Source organism: Asterias amurensis, chromosome 4, assembly GCF_032118995.1.
Source record: "Asterias amurensis chromosome 4, ASM3211899v1".
Taxonomy (NCBI): Eukaryota; Metazoa; Echinodermata; class Asteroidea; order Forcipulatida; family Asteriidae; genus Asterias; species Asterias amurensis.
In genome coordinates this window covers 7,973,798-7,995,451 of record NC_092651.1, presented here as the reverse complement: position 1 = coordinate 7,995,451, position 21,654 = coordinate 7,973,798, and the positions used below count along the sequence as shown (strand labels likewise).

Here is a 21,654-nt window from a genome sequence, read left to right as displayed (position 1 = left end):
TCAATACAGCATTGCAATGTACCGGTGTTTTTTTTTTTTTTTTTTTTTTTTTTTGGGGGGGGGGGGGCTTGAGCCTATACACCCTCCAAGGTTGCCAAGTTGTTTGTTTGATATTGCTGGTCATTTGTTTATAAGCAATCTTTTAAACGAAACAATTTGAAGAACAAATAACGATCCACACGGGTGACATTCCAGACAATGACGTCATGGTTTAGAACACTGCGTGCGGTTGTTTAATGTAATGAAGGGATCATCGGAAGTCAGAAGTTCATATTTAACATACAATAACCATAGTGTACAAAAACCATGACGTCGTTTTACTGGAAAGTCAGCCATGGACCATGAAACCGTCAGTAACAAACTTTTCAGCAGTAAACTTGAGGGTGTGTATATACAAAACTTTGGCAGAAGTGTTTGTTATTTTGGGGTATTATAGTAGGTCCTCAAACAAATTCGGATTCTGTAGAAATTCCATCCATACATATTATATTGTGGGATGTAATCCTAAGCCCCTTCACACGAGAGCAATTTAGCAAGTGTCCCTTGCTAAATTGTAGCATGGTTATACAAATTACAAAATGTATCTCAAGTGAAAGGACAACAATTTCTGCTACCGTCCAAGTTCTCTTGCAAAATCTTGTAACATTGCAAACATTGCTACATTTTACAACCATGCTAAAATGTAGCAAGGGACCCTATATAAATTGCTGTCGTTTGAATTACTGTCAATGACTAGACTATTAACTGATATCACCAACTGCCAGTACTTCTCACGAACTGGACTACAGTGTGAATAACCACGAGGTAGACCAGATGCATGGTGTACTTAAAGAAAGTTAAGGTTTGTGGAAATAAAATGCTTGTTTTCATAACAGAGCACTCTCCAAAATGACTAAATCCAAACGTTAAAAAACGATGGTGGCTTTGAAGGGACATCAGACAAAACATACTTTTATAATGGTGCAAACTTGTTCACAGTAACGGATCCCTCTGAAGTAACGTCGTTTTGTAAGTTTCCATACTAACGTCAACCTGTCTTCATTAAAAACATCAACAGTCATCAAAATAGAAAATATACAAATGTATAATGTTTCCATGTCATCTAGAAACATTATACACTTGTACACTTCTCTTTTCCGGATGTAAAGAAACATTATTCTTGCAACTGTCTCAACTGTTTAGAGTTGTCTGTGATCCGATATATATTCAAATACATTCTAAACTCTAATTCAAACAGACATGGACCCCATACAATCGCTTAGCTATGCCCGAAATGACATTAGATATAGGTGGGTTCTTGCAGCGGTGAATGTGAACAATTTGCACAACGGGGTGCATCTATAGCCCTTTTCACACTACAGGTATTTCCCGGGAAATGTTAGTCGATCTGTTCACACTAATAACATTTTCCCGGGAAATAATTTACCCAGTTAAGGGGTAGGGTTAAAGGAGTTAACCCCGGGGAAAAACGTTTTTCCCGGGAAAAGCAGCTAGTGAGAACGAAAGCGGGTTTAACTTACCCCACCTTTTACTTCCACTGTGTTGAGACGTCGTTAACCTCGAAAGGTCACAGACGTCAAAAATAGCGCGCCAAATAATTCGTGTGGTAACAATAGCCCTTTTTTTTGTTTTCTCCTTCTGAAAGTGTTTACGTTTAGGTACGAAAATAAAAGTGAATTACATCTGTAATTTACAAATTAATATATTAATTTAAAAAATTGACCACGTGAATGGAATAGGAATACAGTAAATAGTTGGCGTGAACAAGCTTCCTTTTCGTACACACGCCATGTGTGTATGGTATATCTTATTTACATGTACTTGGCCGTTGGTGGACTTTTGTTGTCCAGAGTTCTTCGATCGACATTGCTGTCTTCCACCTGACAGTAAATATTTTAGTTCAATTTGTTGCTCAATTTCTTACGATGGGTAGAAGTGACCGATGGAGTGATGATAACACTTTGAAACTAGTTGCCTACAAGAAACGGGAAAGTTTTCTCAAAATTGGCTGATGACTGCCTGCGTGAAGCTGGATATGAACGGACCCCTGCCCATTGCAGATAAAAACTGAAAACCTTGGGAAAAAAGACTATAGGTCGGTAGGCTAATAGTTTTGTTTTTCAGAGCCTAAAAGTTTTCGAAAACAAAAACATTTTTTTTATACATGTAAAAGTCTTTATGAAGCCATGAAAAAATGCTAGCCAATATAGGGTTAAAGCCTATTCAGTGTTCTTTCTCTGTACAAAGGGAAAACAGCACTGTTGATGTTGGGAAGGGAAGATTGCTTCTTTTTCTTTCTACTGCTATTGTCAGATTGTGCAAAATCGACCATGCGGTATTTTTTCTATAAAACCTTTAATTACCTTGACCCTAACATCATGGACATTATTATGCAATCTTCGAAAATGCCATTCAGAAAATTACTAGGCCTTACCCCAGGGTTGATTCCCTTAACCCTGCCCCTGAGCAGGGTTGATTATTTCCCGGGAAAACGTCATTTCCCGGGAAATAACTATAGTGTGAACAGGCAAAAATTTAGATGAATGCCAACACAAAACCTCTGGGTAAAACACGGACACAAACGTCCATTCAATTACAGTTCTCATAAGAAAAAAAGCTTTCGCAGAGTAGAGAGCTCCCTTTCGCATTTTCTAATAGCAACTTGCTCCCACCAGTGGCCGCTCTTCTTGGTAGACCAGATTGACCTTTGACCAATACTTCCAGCAAGTGCCACGAAACCCGTCAACCGCACGACAAATTCCATCCGATTGTTATACCGATGTCTTTAAAACACTGTCACAGCAATCGTCTTCTCCTGACATGCCGTCAGCGACGTCTTCCCCGAACTGCAAGACTTCTTCTCCGCCGTAATCACATAAATATTGGTATAACAACACGCAAATACACACGTGCAGCCATTTTGGGTCGCATGTGGCAAGGATTTTGCAGCCGGCCGTGTGGCATTGTGGGAACGGACCTCCGTCAACAAACATTGGTAACTTCCGCATGGGCTGACCTGTTTACCACATTTCCTGGGGTTTGATCGTAAGTGTGAAACGACCGTGCATATTCCTGGGGAAAAGTACTCCCGGGAGTTACCAAATTGGGATAGTGAGAACGGTTGCTGGGGTGGCGGTGGGGTTGTTTCCCGGGAGTTTATTTCCCGGGAAATGGCTCTGTAGTGTGAAAAGGGCTATTATGTTATGTTTGAATGTTTGTTTCATCAGTTCCCTTTGCTTCTCTCACTGTTTTCTCTTCTTCATGCAAAACAATGTCTGTCCAACCCACCCCAACTGGGCCCAATTTCATAAAGCTGCTTAGCACAACAATTTGCTTGGCATGAAATTTCTTCCTTGATAAAATTTACCAACTAAATTTTCACGTGATTTTCAGGTTAAAAGCAAACAACAACAGCTGAATACCAGTAACAAGCAATTATGCAACAATGGGAAATTTGGTTGGAAATCCTGTTTTAATCAAGAAAGAAATTTCATGCTAAGCAAGTTTTTGTGCTTAGCAGCTTTATGAAATTGGGCCCAGATCATCGAACCGACGGTCTGCTACAGTCATCAGAACATAAAAACAGGTTCCTAGAAACTGTTGTGCTGTGTCACGTCGCTTGAAACTTTTAGCAAGTGTCAGCATAATATCAGGTTCCACTCACCCGATGCGCTAACAGTCCTCCATGCGGGAATGTAGTTACTTATTGGAGGTACCCTATTGGTTATTTCAATGCTGACACCAAAGCTATATAAGCAAGCTGCAACAAGTTACTGATTCAGTGAGCCTGGTGCTGGAACAAGTTTGCCTGACTGAGTGGTGTTGTTCTTCCAATAAGTAACTAAGAAGTATTGGGTGTTATTGTCATGTTTGTTTTTGTAGGATGTCGAGGCCTCTTGGTCTTATCTATTGCTGTAGCTTGCTGTTTGGCTGCTGAAGGATTGGCAGAAGACGAATCATACTCGTCATCGTCATCGTTATCGTATACAGGTAAACGTCATAATTGTGTTATGAATCTAGCATAAAGATAAGATAACACCATAGTACTATTTATCACGCTGTCACCATCTTGGTCATGTTCCCAGTAATGAATGCTCCATTGGGTAAACATAGCACCAGACTATTATTTTGTCCAGCCTCAGTTTGGTATACAATTATTTGGAATGATGTAAAATTAAGATGGCCACACCGTGATAAAGGTCTATATGACGTTTTAGGCCCTACCCCTTTGGGTCACAACGTATAGGGGCAACATGACGTCGGCAAAGGTCGGGAAATGTTTTCAGCGGTTCGGTTTTCGTTGGGCCCGATATTCTGACATCTTATTTAAAAAAAAGGCTACTGCCGACTACCAGAGTGTCCAACTGGTACAGTAGCCAAGAACATACTTCATTCTTTGATAACGATTAAAGTTTCCAGGTACAAACTAATCAAATAACCGAATGCCGAATAGCAAGTACTGTATAATACGAGTACTTTACATAAGTAAAAATACTTCAAAGTGAGATATTAACACAATACTTATTTTATTATACTTATTTTATGAATATACTTTTAAAACTGATTTGTATAGGACAATGTGTGGTTGTTATGAGAACTATGACTTCATTGAAGGGAAGGTATACATTTGATAATCACTCTTAATATTAATTGCAATAAGAACTTATTAGTTAGAAATCTACAGCAGCTTTCGATAGTATAAACCAATTTGAGAAACATTTCACTTTGAAGTAATGTGGTCAGTTTTAACCCTAACCCTAACCCTAACCACCCTAACATTTGAATCTGAGAAGCGTTCCTACGCGGAAATTTTTCTCAGATTCTGATATATTCCTATTCCAGATTTTCGGCGCGACCACGTTTTGAAATTTTCAAATGTTAGTTTGTTGAATATTAATATACATTATTTTAAAGACACTGGGCTCTATTGGTAACTCAATCGGTCGTCAAAGTTGCGAGATAACAATGAAAGGAAAAAACACCCTTGTCACACGAAGTTGTGTGCTTTCCGATGCTTGATTTCGAGACCTCAAACTCCAAATCTGAGGTCTCGAAAACAAATTCGTGGAAATTACTTCTTTCTTGAAAACTACTCCACTTTAGAGGGAGCCGTTTCTCACAATGTTTTATACTACCAACCTCTCCCCATTACTCGTTACCAAGTAGGGTTTTATGCTAATAACTATTTTTCGGAATTACCAACAGTGTCCACTGCCTTTAAAGAAACACTTTGCCTTGTAGACAACTTCATTTTTTAAGAATAAAGCATACTGGGCTCGTCTTCAGAAGAAAAGAGAATTTTTCTTCCGAAGACGAGCAGAGTAAACTGTTCGAAACGTCGAGACCAAAATCGGCTCTATTCAGAGCCAACACTCCCTCAAGCTTACATGGTTGTACCAGCAGTTTTACTCATATTTATAGCTAATTCTTCTCTATTTTACACCATGCAAAGCTTCAAACATCTTTATATTGTTTCCATTTGCCAACTACGGGTTAAAGCAGAGACCCTGAATTAGGGATTTTGTTTGAATAATTTTTATTCGTGGTGTAATGATAAAACTTTTGACACAACAAAACCACCTCGAAGCTTTGATGAATAGTCTTTGTATGTATCTTTTCTTAACATTTTTGTAGGTGTCCTTAATTATCTTCCATGTTTTGCAAAGCTCCCTGGTGACCGCTCTTACGAAATTTACATACATGGTGATTTTTTGAGGCCAAATGACTGCACAGTCTGCACCTGCGATAATTCCACTTTGAGTTGCCAGATTGAGTCATGTCCACAAGAACTACCCTGCGATCCCAGCAGTAGAACGAAACTTGATGGGGAATGCTGCAAGACGTGTCCTAAAAGTAAGTCAATGTTAATAGCCTAGTTTCGAAAGCCCTTTTCCCACTACGGAGCCATTTCCCGGGAAATGGTAGACGGAACAAATGAACGCTATCGGGTTTTGATGGCTCTTTGAAGAAAACGATTGCTTCTAAGGCTTTTTCTGGAATTTCAAGTGAAGTGGGTGAGAGCTGTCGTAACTAATAAATGTGATTTTATTTAAAAGGAGAGATTTATATAAATCACCCGGTACAGCCTGCTGAATACCGATAACTTTGTTGGCATGTTTGAATACTCTACCCAATTAAACATTATCTTGAGCCCTCATGTTCCCATTAACACAAGTTAAACAGAACTTTGGTGTACAGATTTGTAGTACAATATTGTAAAATAGCACGATCACTATTTAGAGAGTAAAATAAGCGTTGTTGTAGCTTGTTTTAGGAACACGTTGCTTTGGATCGGTCGATTTGGTCTTTGATCAAAAGTGTGTGAAACCGTTTGTCATTTTGTGAAGCCAAAATTTTGACTCCATAAAATAACCGACCTTGTTTCTTCGCGACATGAAAGGAAAACCGTGCAATTTCGAGGCATGTTTGTGTGGATCATATTCTACTTTAAAGGAACACGTTGCCTTGGATCGGTCGAGTTGGTCTTTGAAAAGCGTATGTAATCAATTGTTATAGAATGCATATGATTAGAGAGATATTTTAAAAGTAGAATATAATGATCCACACAAGTATCACTCTAAATTGCGTTGTTTTCCTTTTATCTCGTCGACAAACACGGTCGGCCATTTATGGGAGTCAAAATGTTGACTCCCATAAATGGCCGACTGTGTTAGTTCGCAAAGTAAAAGGAAAACCACGCAATTTCGAGGCAAATGTGTGTGGATCATTGTATTCTATACTTTTTAAACATCTTTCTAACCATATATATTTTATAACAAACGGTTACAAATGCTTTTCAAAGACCAACTCGACTGATCCAAGGCAACGTGTTCCTTTAAATCCGAACCATTTGCATTTCACAACAAACGGTTACAAACGCTTTTCAAAGACCAACTCGAACGATCCAAGGTAACGTGTTCCTTTAAAATCACGTTTGCTATCCATAAAGCCCACAGCGGTTGTATCATCTGCATATTTTATGAAATCATATGGTATTTAGTACAAAAGAGGTGACATGACACACCCCTGGGGGGCTCCCGTATGCGTATTTTTTTTCCTAGGACGAACGTGGGCAATTTACATAAATGAGCGTACTATACATTTTCCCATGCACATGCGTACTTCGACGTAATAATAGTTGTGGAAATACACTCATGCATATTATTAAACATGTACACATACACGCATACACGCGTTCATGTTACATGTACAATGTACATCATATTTAGTACCATGTACCATGTAAAACTGCGTATTTGTACAACTCTACCTTTTGTCCATAAAATGCGTCGCGCTTGCTTTCACTGCCAAGTCTTGATTGCCCGATAAAATACGTTTGGATATGGTTGGGAGGGGGAGGGAGGGTAATTATGAAAATAGACAGACGGTCATAATGAACGGTTGTGGTCGCTAATTTTTTTTTTTAATGAAATTTAATAGTACACTGCATTACAAACAGCACGTATGCATCTGGAGCACACACAATATGCAACCACAATAGTGTGTTTTTTTCAAAGGTTTGTTATCTTATGCAAGTTGGGATACATCAAGTGAAAAAACTGTCCTCGACAATAATTACCAAATCAAGTGAAAATACTGGTCTTCAACAATATTTACCAAATGTGCCCAGTTTAAAAATAGACCATATATCTCCATGGTGAGACAATGGAGGAGGAGGTAGACTGGTTCATCACAACCTGTACACCATTGTGTGAAGCGTAGTAGTAGAAGAAAAGCAGGTTGTGTGGTTCCCCTTTATTTACCACAACTATTTTCATTCCACATACCACCACCAGTGGCCCAAGGTCCCTTGCGGTCACCACTAAAGCTCGTGCATGCGCGAGAGTGTTTTTCGGGCAAAAACACACCCATTTTATGTTAATTGCCAACGTATGTCCTAGGAAAAAAGTACGCCTCCCGTATTGGTGTACTGAATGGATGAAATGGTGGAGTTAATTTTGACCTGCTGGCATCGATTTAACAGAAAGATATAGATCCATGGGATATTGTAGGATTGACATTTAAGTTATAATTAATGTTGTAATTAATGTTGTAATAAGCAGATGTGGCTGGATGGTATTGAAAGCACTGTACAAACTCACATTGGATGTCCAATGTCGAAATAGGAAAGTTGCCATTTGCTGTCAGACTCATATCGAATGTCTAATAACGAAATAGCAAAGTTGACATTTGCTGTACAAACTCATATTGAATGTCCAATAACGAAATAGCAAAGTTGACATTTGCTGTACAAACTCATATTGAATATCCAATAACGAAATAGCAAAGTTGACATTTGCTGCTGAAAACCATATTGAATGTCCAATATCGAAATAGCAAAGTTGACATTTGCTGTACAAACTCATATTGAATGTCCAATAACGAAATAGCAAAGTTTACATTTGCTGCAGAAAATCATATTGAATGTCCAATATCGAAATAGCAAAGTTGACATTTGCTGTACAAACTCATATTGAATGTCCAATAACGAAATAGCAAAGTTGACATTTGCTGTACAAACTCATATTGAATATCCAATAACGAAATAGCAAAGTTGACATTTGCTGCTGAAAACCATATTGAATGTCCAATATCGAAATAGCAAAGTTGACATTTGCTGTACAAACTCATATTGAATGTCCAATAACGAAATAGCAAAGTTTACATTTGCTGCAGAAAATCATATTGAATGTCCAATATCGAAATAGCAAAGTTGACATTTGCTGTACAAACTCATATTGAATGTCCAATAACGAAATAGCAAAGTTGACATTTGCTGCAGAAAATCACATTGAATGTCCAATAACGAAATAGCAAAGTTGACATTTGCTGCAGAAAATCATATTGATTGTCCAATATCGAAATAGCAAAGTTGACATTTGCTGTACAAACTCATATTGAATGTCCAATATCGAAATAGCAAAGTTGACATTTGCTGCACAAAATCATATTGAATGTCCAACATCGAAATAGCAAAGTTGACATTTGCTGTACAAACTTATATTGAATGTACAACATCGAAATAGCAAAGTTGACATTTGCTGCACAAATACATATTGAATGTCCAATATCGAAAGTTGACATTTGCTGTACAAACTTATATTGAATGTCCAACATCGAAATAGCAAAGTTGACCAACATCGAAATAGCAAAGTTGACATTCGCTGTACAAACCGATGGGGATGTCCAATATCGAAATAGCAAAGTTGACATTTGCTGTACAAACTCATATTGAATGTCCAATATCGAAATAGCAAAGTTGATATTTGCTGAACAAACTCATATTGAATGTCCAATATCGAAATAGCAAAGTTGACATTTGCTGTACAAACTCATATTGAATGTCCAATATCGAAATAGCAAAGTTGACATTTGCTGCACAAAATCATATTGAATGTCCAATATCGAAATAGCAAAGTTGACATTTGCTGTACAAACTCATATTGAATGTCCAACATCGAAATAGCAAAGTTGACATTTGCTGCACAAAATCATATTGAATGTCCAATATCGAAATAGGAAAGTTGACATTTGCTGTACAAACTCATATTGAATGTCCAACATCGAAAAAGTTGACATTTGCTGCACAAAATCATATTGAATGTCCAATATCGAAATAGCAAAGTTGACATTCGCTGTACAAACCGATGGGGATGTCCAATGATGAATTACCATGTATGTCTTAGTTTTCAGAGTGTATTTTTATAAACAAACTGTTGACACCTCAAAAACAACCTCATAGTAGTACAAAGCTTTGTTGAATTGAGTTTTTCGTTTAACCTTTCTTTTGTAGATGTGGTCCCACGTGAGCTTTCCTGTATGTACGATGACCAAATTATACGTCATGGTGAGCGAAAGGTGGCGCTGAATGACTGTTCGTACTGCGACTGTGATAATTCCACTTTGAGTTGTCAGTATCTTACATGTCCACCACTTGGTTGCAGACAAAGAATCAGAATTGAAGGGGAATGCTGCAAGATTTGCGGCTACAGTAAGTCATCTCTAACATTTAAGCAGATTAACATCAAACTTACACGGTCTACTAATGATGATGATAGTTGAAAACATCCGTTGAGATATTTCTGCCTGAAATGTCATAATAATTCGATGAGAAATAAATAGTTGAACCTTGCGTTTGAAGTTTATCGCTCAGTGAACGTTTTATTCATTTTTTTTACCAATGTCATGCAAAGTGTGTAATCGGTTTTCACTATTTTCTCGTGACCCAGATGGCCGATCGATCTCAAAGTTTTGTTAGCAAAACCAATTCTGTAATGTTCCTTAAAAAGGCGCTTTATCTAATGACATTCTTTACTATACAAAGAATGGCCGTGCTTACAATTGAATGCTTTGGAACGCTACACTGCAGTGATAACGAAAACGATAACGAACACACCAGACAGAGAACGCATTCTATTGGTTGAATTACTCCACGCAGACTACGCCCACGCTCATTCAACCAATAGAATGTATTCTCTTTGCGTCGTGATCGTTGTCGTTTTTGTAACCTTGGGGCGGGGTGGGGGAGGACGGATGCCCCGGATTCTTTTAATTTCTTTTTAACAAAAAGAAAAATTTCCGCCCCAAAACGGAACTTTTAAAAAAAGCAACAAATGCATCGAGGCAGCTGCCAGATCAATTAACCCTAACCGGGTCCCAACAAGTGAATCAAAATTACGCAGAATATTAGTCAGAATCTCTTCTTTTTTACCAGTTTCCTGTCAGTCTGACCTCAAAATAATCTCTTCTGACCCGAGTTTTTTATTTTATATAAAAAGCCATTAAAAGTGGGTCAAAATGATGCATAATCCTGTAGTCTTTATTTAAACCAGTTTCTTGGTTAACCAGACCCAGAAGTGGATCAGTAATCTGACCCGTGTGTTTTTAAGAGTGTTGAGAAGAGGAACTAAAACATAATTTACATTCCTAATACCATACAGATGTTAGTGTGAATGAGATTAATCCAGAGGTGCCACAAGCTTCCATAAAACAAGGCAAAGCAAATGAGATTGCTCTGCAGCTGAAAGTGAAGTATTCGGAGGCAATTCCATGGTATAAACACGATCGAGGGGTGTGGACAGTGAGGGTGTGGATGTCTAGCAGTGAAAACGGGCAGAACGAGCTGTCTGGCACCGTCATGCAGAAAGCTTTGCCTGAAAGAGAACGGCCTTCTTCGGAAATGGAGGGTAAAGTCGTCTTCAACGACGTCAGCTATGGCTTTGACTTGACCGGCCATACCTGTCAAGATGCTAAATTCATCTGTGCCCAGTTCATCAACCCCAAAAAGGAACGGAACGTATATTATTCCCTGGTCTTCATCTCTCCGCTGTACGGGGAACTCTTGACAAGCTGTGTTGAAAATACAAACTGCCGAGGTTAGCTTGGACATCACCACTGCTAAGGTTAGTTTTCATTCTTTTTTATAAACTGAGCATAATCAGAAAATAACTATCTAGGGAGGAGATGACCAATTCATAAAGGCCCTTATAATGGAAAAAAAACTTGTCCAATATAGTCTTGCAATCTAAAGACCTTACGAAAGTAAAAGTCTGAACCCATCACCCCTCCTACTAAAGGACTCACAAAAGAAACCTCTCTGTAGCCTGAACATCTGACGTCACACTTCGAGGCTCGTGAATAACGCCAGAGACCGGCCGGCCTCCAGCCGGCGTGCGTCTGTACATTCACCTTTGACCTAAATTCATTTCACATAAAGGGTGCGTTCGTTTAGCTTCCCTAGGTCGACCCCCATGTGTGGCGGGTTTTTTCCAGGACAAACGTGGGTAATTATCTGCACACGTTCGTCCTGGAAAAAGAAAACGCCACACACCGGGGTCGACCCGGGGAAGCTAAACGAACGCACCCAAATATCTTTGATCAAATTCTGCACAAACTTTACAATATTGCAAGTACATGCACATGCATGTACTGTGTACAATACACATACGTGGACACACATGCAGACGACCGAAAGTAACCTTTCCATTTCTGTGTTTCGATTGGTCGTCCGAGGTAACCTCAGACCCAATCAAAACCAACCAAGGTGCGGTAGCTTTTGGTCACTGCATTTATCGAATGGTCATATTATCCAATGAAAACACTGGACCTAGCAGCATGGTAGCAGGTACCTGTCTTTATTCGCAAGGATAAAACTCTCTGGGGAAGCACGTCGTGTACTTTTAAAACCATTTTAGGACGCTAGGTGGCAGCAGACTTACCATGTAAATCCGTTGTTTCCTTTAACGTGCGCATGCTCAGAACTACAACAGTGAAAATTTACCGTGTAAGTCTGCTGCCACGTAGCGTTCCAAGGTCTCCCATTGCTAATGTACCCCCTTCCATTTCCATTGCATTTAACACTGTTCAAAGAATCGATCACCATGGTGTTTAATAGTAGCCAAGGGCCCTTATAACTGGAACCAATGGTTATTTATTCAATTGTTAAAAAGCAGAATGTTGTATTTCTTTTCTCTTTACACAGCATCACCACTGATCTCCAACTTGGAAACAGAAACAGTTCAACTGCAGGTGGAGTTCAACTTTCCATAAACAAAACGCGCTGGTTGGCAAGGACGACTGCATACCATTAAACCAAATCCAACATTTTCTGTAAGCTTCCAAGTCAATTAAAACACATTCCATAACTGGTTGTTTTGTTTTGTTTCCAACATGTTGTTATTACTTTGTAAACAAACTGGATTTGTTTTGCATTGATGGCTTTGTATTGATTGCAAAAACTCGAGCTGTGACGTTGCATTAGAAAGGTCTATGAATGCCTCAAAGTTTTGAGCGTTATTATCATGCAAAAACTCGAAAAATTGACAAACAATTTGCAGCTCTAATTTCCATTTAGGAAACTCAGGTTTATTATGACCAGCAGGCAAACAAAGTCTATGATGAGTAGCAGTTTCAGATGTTGAATTTTCTATAGTGCTGTGCAGAGGACGTTAACATCAAAATATTGTAGTTCTAGTGAGCTTTGCTAATTGCTGAAAGATAATAAAATAAACCGATGATCTGAACATTCAATGGAGTTTATATAACATTTATAGTTAATGTGAGTGATCCTGGATTAAAGGGTCCAGTAACTTTTGTAGGACAAAAAAAAAAACCAATGTCACAGATTTGAACTCACACGGTTTGAAAATAATGATAGTAGAAAGCTTCCCTGAAAATACTACGTGCTGAGGGGCTGTAGTTTTTAAAAGTGAGTAAAACAGGGTCATGAACATAATTTTCGTCTCAGTGATCATGAGACGAAAATTATTTTAGCATGAAATAAACGTTTTCGTGACATTGTTTTACTAATTTCCCCAAAACTACAGCACCTCAACAAGTAATATTTCAAGGTACGCTTTCTACTGTCATTATCTTCAAATGGTGGAAGTTTAATGTAAATCTGTGGACATTCTGTTTTGTGTTACAAAAAGTACCCGAATCCTTTAAGTATCACACATCACTACACTCTAAAAACATCTGGGTCAAATTGGCCCAGATCCAGACAATTTGATCAAATTTGAGTCAAATTCAAAACACCCCATGAGAGTATCATCTATCTCGGTAATTGTACAATGTAATTTGTTGTAGTCACGACTTTGTATGGCAATCCATTGTGCTGACTTTCGGCCTATATAATGATCGTATTATGTGCTGTGCTGTTATTATGTGTTGTTGCTATTAAAACAAGTACTGCATGAATTGTATCCTTTAAATTGAAAATGTTGTCGTGTTGTTGTATTGTTTCAAGTAGATGACCGCCCCGCCCCACCCCACCATACCCCACAAGAACATACCACAGGCCCATCATGTTCAAGGGCACTGGACACTATTGGTATCACTTAAACTAATTGTTAGCATAAAAACTTACTTGGTAACATGCAATGGAGAGCTGTTGATGGTAAACAACATTGTGAAAAACTGCTCCCTCTGAAGGAACATAGTTTTCGAATAGAAGGAATTTTCCACGAATTTGATTTCGAGACCCCAAATTTAGATTTCGAGGTCCCGAAATCAAGCATCTGAAAGCACACAAGTTTGTGTGCCAGGGGTGTTTTTTATTCCATTGTTAGCGCTCTGTTAGCGCCCTCTTTTGAACCCTCCTCCTCCAGCCCATGTTCCCACATGGGGGCTGGGGGCGAAATCCCCGGCGGACAGATTTCCCCCTGCACACTTGTTATTCACTTATGCCATTTAAGACTCTCACATATCAGTCATTGACACAGTCCCTTCATATCAAAGGGACTGGGCGGTTTTAGTATTTGCTCATTAATTGTTATTGACATGACCGATTCGTAATACTTTGAGACTTGCTCCTTTTTTTCGCTTAAAGGAACACTGCCTTGGATCGGACGAGTTGGTCTTCAAAAAGCGTTTGAGGCGTTTGTTATGAAATGCATATGGTTAGAAAGATGTTTTAAAAGTGATCCACACAAGTATCACTAAACATTGTACGGTTTTTGTTTTACCTCGTCGAATAACACGGTCGGCCATTTATTGGAGTCAAAACAATTCTCTGTATTCTACTTTCACAACATCTTTCTAACCATACCGATTTTAAAACAAACGGTTACAGAACGCTTTTCAAAGACCAACTCGACCGATCCAAGGCAACGTGTTCCTTTAAAAACGACGTCACCATGTTGTAAAGCTCGCCCGGGGATCTTCCAGCCTCGGTTTGGTAAGATTGATATCAATGGGGAAAATTCAAGATGGCTAGACCATCATAGAGGTCTATAGTGGCATTTGAGACAAGTTTATCTGAGAATAGAGACTTGTAAATATTACTGAATTTCTCAAAAAGGACTCTATTTTATATGGGATGGATTACAAGTGAACTATATGGGGGGGGGGGGTCAGCTGAATGTTTTCTTCGGTCGCTTTGATGTTGCTGAATTTAGCGATTTAAATACTGACATCTGCAGAACTTTGGAATCCAATGCAAGCACAGAAAACGCAATCCAACTCAGCTTGCAAACCGTTGAGAACGCATTAAAGAAATTTAAAGCCAACAAAGCAAAGGGCCCGGATGGGATCTCGGGAAAGACTCTAAAAATGTGCAACAAAGAACTGTCACCTGTTTTTCGAGAAATGTTTCAATGATCACTTGATGCTCACCACGTTCCCAAACTATGGAAATCGTCAAATGTTGTCCCCATTCCAAAAATAGCCAAACCTTCAGCCTGGAATGAGTATCGGCCAGTAGCTCTTACCGCCATTGTAATGAAGTGTTTTGAGAGCATTGTGAAAGAACTTCTCCTGACACATACCAAGATCTTTGCCGATCCTTGCCAGTTTGCATATTGTACAAAGCGAGGGGTGGATGACACTGTAACAACACTATATCCAGTGTCATCTTGATCAACCTAAAACTTACGTTAGAACACTATTTTTTTATTTCTCATCTGCCTTCAATACACTACAACCGCATAAGTTGGTTCAGAAGCTACAGAAAATGCACGTCAATCCACACTTGTGCCTGTGGATCAGTGACTTCATGAGAGCTAGACCCCAACGTGTAAAGATCAGAACTTCTTTCTCTGACTTGATCTTCACAAATACTGGAGCGCCACAGGTTGTGTACTACCACCAGTCCTCTTTACTTTGTACACCAGTGACTTTAATAGTAACAGTGAATCTTGCTCTCTTGTAAAGTACACCGATGACACTTCCTTGACTGGTCTGATCCTCAAAAACAATGAGACTAATTATAGGCTTGAAATAGAGCGCTTTGTCCAGTGGTGTGATGACAACTTTCTCACTTTGAATATAACCCAAACCAAAGAACTTTTTTTTGATTTTCGTAAGATCCGTCAAGGTATTCATACGGTTTGTATAAAGAATGACGAAGTAGAAATCGTCAGTGAATATAAATATCTTGGAACAATTATAGATAACAAATTGGATTGGAACAAAAATACTCAAAAAATGTGTGCCAAGGCAAATCAGAGGCTTTATTTTCTAAGGAAATTACGATCTTTCAATGTCCGTGATTCAATTTTACACCTGTTTTACCAGAGTATTATTCAGTCAGTCATTACTTTTAGCTGTATTGTTTGGTATAATAATCTAACTGTGAAAAATCAGAAGAAAATTGATCGTATCACCAAGGTTGCCAGCAAGATAATAGGTTTCGAAGTAAAACCCATGAGAGAAATCCTAGACAAACAGTATTTAAATAAACTGAAAGTTATAACCCAGGCAAACTCACCCACTTCACTCATTCATTCACATTCTCCCATCAGGAAGGTACCGTTCTCTCTCTACTCGCACAAACCGGTTCAGACTATCTTTTTTACCCAGTGCTATTCATCTTTTTAACTCATTTTTTATAAGGTAACTTTAGTTGTTGCTTTCCATTTTAATCAGTGATGGTGAGTTTTTGATAACGTTTCTCTCTTTTTAAAATTTGAAATAGCCTATTTATTGCTTAACTAAATTTTTGTAATTAATTTCTGTATTTTTAAAATGTAATGTTTGTTTGTCTTTCTATAAGTATCTAACTTGAATCTTTTTAGTGCACACAGGGAAAACAATTTTCACTTTTTACTTGTAATTTGTGATGAAATAAATAAATTGAATTGAATTGAATTGAATTGAAACCTCTCCCCTGACTGTATGAATAATGAACGATACACACGGGTGACTTTCAAGAAAAATGATCGGTCATGGTTTTGAACACAACAGGAGGTAGTTGAATCTGATACGTCTAAAGTCATCAAAAGATAATTATATATAAGTGTATAATGTTTACAGATGTGAAGACGCATATTACACTCGCAACTGTCTAAACTGCTTAGCGTTGTTTCTGATACGACAGATTCAGAGAACTTGGTAATGAACTTGGCAGACATTTAAAAATGGATACACTGAGACCATTGTCAATACAGCATTGCAATGTACCGGTGTGTTTTTTTTTTTTTTTTTTTTTTTTTGGGGGGGGGGGGGGCTTGAGCCTATACACCCTCCAAGGTTGTCAAGTTGCTTGTTTGATATTGCTGGTCATTTGTTTATAAGCAATCTTTTAAACCAAACAATTTGAAGAACAAATAACGATCCACACGGGTGACATTCCAGACAATGACGTCATGGTTTAGAACACTGCGTGTGGTTGTTTAATGTAATGAAGGGATCATCGGAAGTCAGAAGTTCATATTTAACATACAATAACCATAGTGTACAAAAACCATGACGTCGTTTTACTGGAAAGTCAGCCATGGACCATGAAACCGTCAGTAACAAACTTTTCAGCAGTAAACTTAAGGGTGTATATATACAAAACTTTGGCAGAAGTGTTTGTTATTTTGGGGTATTATAGTAGGTCCTGCAAACAAAATCGGATTCTGTAGAAATTCCATCCATACACATTATATGATGGGAAGCCCCTTCACACGAGAGCAATTTAGCAAGTGTCCCTTGCTAAATTGTAGTATGGTTTTTGTACAATATGTACCTCATGTGAAAAGGACAACAATTTTGTCCACTGTCCAAGATCTCTTGCAAATAGCGGCTACATATTACAACCATGCTAAAATTAAAGCAAGGGACCCCAGATAAATTGCTGTCGTGTGAATTACTGCAGTGACTAGAATAACTGACATCACCTACTGCCAGTAGGCCTACTTCTAACGAACTGGACTACAGTGTGGATAAAGACGAGGTAGACAAATGAAGGTTTGTGGAAATAAAATGCTTGTTTTCATAACAGAGCACTCTCCGAACTAAATCCAAACATTAAATAAACGATGGTGGCTTTGAAGGGACATCCGACATAACAGACGTATATGTGACCCACTCTGTGAAAATGAGTCACATGTCGCCCAATGCATTATTAAATTATGGACAGTTTACTGTGGAAATTGTAAAAAAAAAATAAAAAAAAAATAAAAAGTTTTGTGGTCATACTTTGTCTACATGTAATTTGTATCCTTTTGCACGAAATGGTAGCTAAAATATCACTTTGTTAGAATTCGTTTTTCACAAAAAATGGTGTAGTGGCTAATTTCAAACGGGAGTAACTCAGCAACGCGATACACCCCAAAGCTTAGACAAATACCGAATTACTGCTGCTGATGTGTTCTTTCCAGCCATGCATAACTCAATTCTTAAAATTGCATACATGTGACTCATTTTCACGGAGCGGGTCACATATAACTTTTAAAGGTGCAAACTTGTTCACATACGGACCCCTCTGAAATAACATAGTTTTCCGAGAAAGAAGTAAGTTTCCACTAAAATATTTGAATTTGATTTCGAGACCTCAGATTTAGAATTTGAGGTCTCGAAATCAAGCTACTGAAATCACACAACTTCGTGTGACAAGGTTGTTTTTTATTCCATTGTTATCTTGCAACTTCGACGATCAATGAGTTAACATTTTCACAGTTTTTTTTATTTTGTGCATATTATGTTGAGATACACCAAGTGAGAATACTGGTCTTTGACAAATACCAATAGTGTCCAGTGTCTTTGAATACTCTGGACACTATTGGTATTTGTCACAGAAAGTAATTACCAAAAAGAAAAAAACACCCTTGTCACACAAAGTTGTGTGCTTTCAGATTCTTGATTTCGAGACCTCAAAATCTAATTCTGAGGTCTCGAAATAAAATTCGTGGAAAACTACTTCTTTCTCGAAAACTACATTACTTCAAGGGGAGCCGTTTCTCAAAATGTTTTATTACTATCGACCTCTGCTCATTGCTCGTTACCAAATAAGGTTCAAGCTAATCATTATTTTGAGTAATTACCAATAGTGTCCAGTGCTGTTAATACCCAGTTTCAGTTGATTATAGTTATTGACATACTTGAATGGATACCATAATAACGTCAACCTGTCTTCATTAGAAACATCTACAGTCATCAAAAGACAAGATGATATATCCATATCATTTGGAAACATGATACACCTGTATACTGCTGATTCTGGTTGTGATTTGACTCAAAAAATATATTTCGATACCAATAAACTGAATTCCCTAGAAATGCAGTTCAATGAAGTGACCCTCCGTAAACACACACAAGTTATCATTATAACCTACAGACAGTTTAATGTGGAGGGGGAGGGGCTTCAGAAATAGCAAAGTTGACCAACATCGAAATAGCAAAGTTGACATTCGCTGTACAAACCGATGGGGATGCCCAATGTCGAACTACCATGTATGTCTTAGTTTTTAGAGTGTATTTTTATAAACAAACTGTTGACACCTCAAAAACAACCTCATAGTAGTACAAAGCTTTGTTGAATTGAGTTTTTCGTTTAACCTTTCCTTTGTAGATGTGGTCCCACGTGAGCTTTCCTGTTAGTCTTGGTTCCAAGACCATTGGTGTTGCGCGGTCACACACAACCAACGTTCCGATTATGCACGGCAAAAACTGTCCACGCTTGTAATGAACGAACGCTAGCGGGCGCTCTGTTTCTCTGATTTACGGATCTCACCATATCCTGTGCTCACCATGGTCTTGGATATTTGCAAATTGAAGGCGTGGCCAGACTATGTAAATTACTTTTAATGTATGCAATATTCATATCACGTGACGAATTGTAGATGACTAATCAAACTAGATCGAGTCAAAGGTCAATATGATCGGCGGTCTATTTTTAATAATCTTTGCTCAAAGAGTGATTCCGTGGTCATTATAGGCCTATTAAAAGGAAAACAGTGAAATTTTAAGTATACGTACCTATTCAGATTATGGATACGTGACGATTTGAAATCGTAAATAATGGTCAAAAATCGAACGTAAAATTAGCATTCAGAGAGTCCGTGTATCGGACGCTGTATGGCCCCACGGCGTGGAGCAATCGGAACGTGAAATAAGCCTTGTGGAATATCACGTACCGCCCATGCCGTGTCTCGTGGGGGTTGGAGGTGTTAAATCCCAGGCGCTATGAACTCCCAGCTTGCGGGTGTCGAATCCGTTGTTTCTTATGATCGCAACATTCCAATATGCTCCATTTTGATTCATGGCCCCCTAATTTCTTTTTGTTATGAGTTTTCAGGTAATTTTGATGATGTCAAAACGTAGGAATATCGCATATTGTTATATTGACAGTGTTATTGTGTGAGTAGCTTAAAAAAATTATGAGAATTTTTTATAAAAGGTTTAAATAAAAATAATGCTAAAACAAAATTCCCTCAAAGCATAATTTTGTCAAACAAAGTATTATTTTTTAATTCTGTGAATGAAGAGTTATTTTTGAGGTAATGATTAAACTGGGCAACTAGTGGAATTTAATGACCCGACTATTCGCCTCAAATAACTGGGAGTTGAATAGCAGTAGTCGCCGCTGGACAAGCAATCAAAACTCGAAATTTCTCATGAGTTATTCCAAAAGATATTGTTACGAGTACATTCCCAAAAAATGTTATATGGTTACGTTCCAAGATACGCTTAGGTCTACGTTCCTTCAAGTTACACTATAATATCAAAAAGTACGCTTTCAAGCCCGAGTCAAGCTATGCCTACGTTCAAAGATGCGCAGCTGCGTTTATGTTCCAAGATGCTACGCTTCAGTCCAAGATATGCTTACGTTCCAAAAGATGTCAACGTTCCAAGCTACACAGCTACTCAGCTGCGCTTACAGATCTGCTTACGTTCCTTCAAGTTACGCTATAATATCAAAAGGTACGCTTTCAATCCCATGTCAAGTTACGCTTACGTTCCAAGATACGCAGCTACGAATTACGTTCCAAGATATGCTTACGCTCCACCAAAAGATACTGTTACGTTCCAAGCTATGCAGCTACTCAGCTACGCTTATACACTCCAAGATACTAATAGGTTACGCTACAATATCAAAACGTACGCTTTCAATCCCGAGTCAAGCTACGCTTACGTTCCAAGATATGCAGCTACGGTTACGTTTCAAAATCTGTTCTCACAAAGACGCTTTTGAATCCCTCAAGATTTCCTTCCCCCAAGATTAAAAAACTTTAACTGTGAATAACACTACAGGGCCCACCAGTTAATATCTGTTTGGCAGAAAATACTGTACAAAATTTCTTTACTATCCAAAAATTTACTTGGGCACTACAAAATTTCAAATTTAATTAAAAATTGGCTGGCAACCAGTTTCTGCTAAGCAATACTATTTTGTGCTAACTATAAGCAAATTGTTTAGCCAATACAGGCTTCATCAGTGTGGGCCCTGGCACGTCGGGAGCATAACGCCACGATCGCATTTCAAGCTGCATATCATGGCAATGCAGTAGTCTGGATCTGGACATTACACATAGAAATGTTTGTGCTGGTACCACAAACCTTTCTTTATCGTATTTCCACCCTGTATCAAAGTTTCAAATCCTACTGATCTGGACATTATTATACTCCGATAAAAACATATATACCCACACACAGAGTAAAGCAAAAGTCATGCAACGGAATTACTGCATGCATTGTACACTACATGCACAACACTGATGAATTATTCATGAGCCAACCGCAACGCAGCCTCTGATTGGCTCCACCGGAAAGTCGGGGGAGATTTGCCGAAAAACAATAAAAAAGTTAAGACCCGTCGCTGCAAATATTCAAGACCATGGTGAGATCTAAATCAGAGAAACAGAGCGCCCGCTAGCGTTCGTTCATTACAAGCGTGGACAGTTTTTGCCGTGCATAATCGGAACGTTGGTTGTGTGTGACTGCGCAACACCA

The 21,654-nt window shown here is 38.4% G+C and overlaps 1 protein-coding gene across 1 annotated transcript; it reads left to right on the top strand.

Moving 5' to 3' along the window:
- Nucleotides 1-3,760: 3,760 nt before the first annotated feature.
- On the top strand, nt 3,761-12,959 carry LOC139936589 (uncharacterized). Its single transcript, XM_071931428.1, has 5 exons — nt 3,761-3,990; nt 5,635-5,853; nt 9,794-9,991; nt 10,941-11,402; nt 12,482-12,959. The coding sequence occupies exons 1-4, from the start codon at nt 3,867-3,869 to the stop codon at nt 11,378-11,380; spliced, it is 981 nt and encodes a 326-aa protein (XP_071787529.1). The 5' UTR covers nt 3,761-3,866; the 3' UTR covers nt 11,381-11,402; nt 12,482-12,959.
- Nucleotides 12,960-21,654: the final 8,695 nt, after the last annotated feature.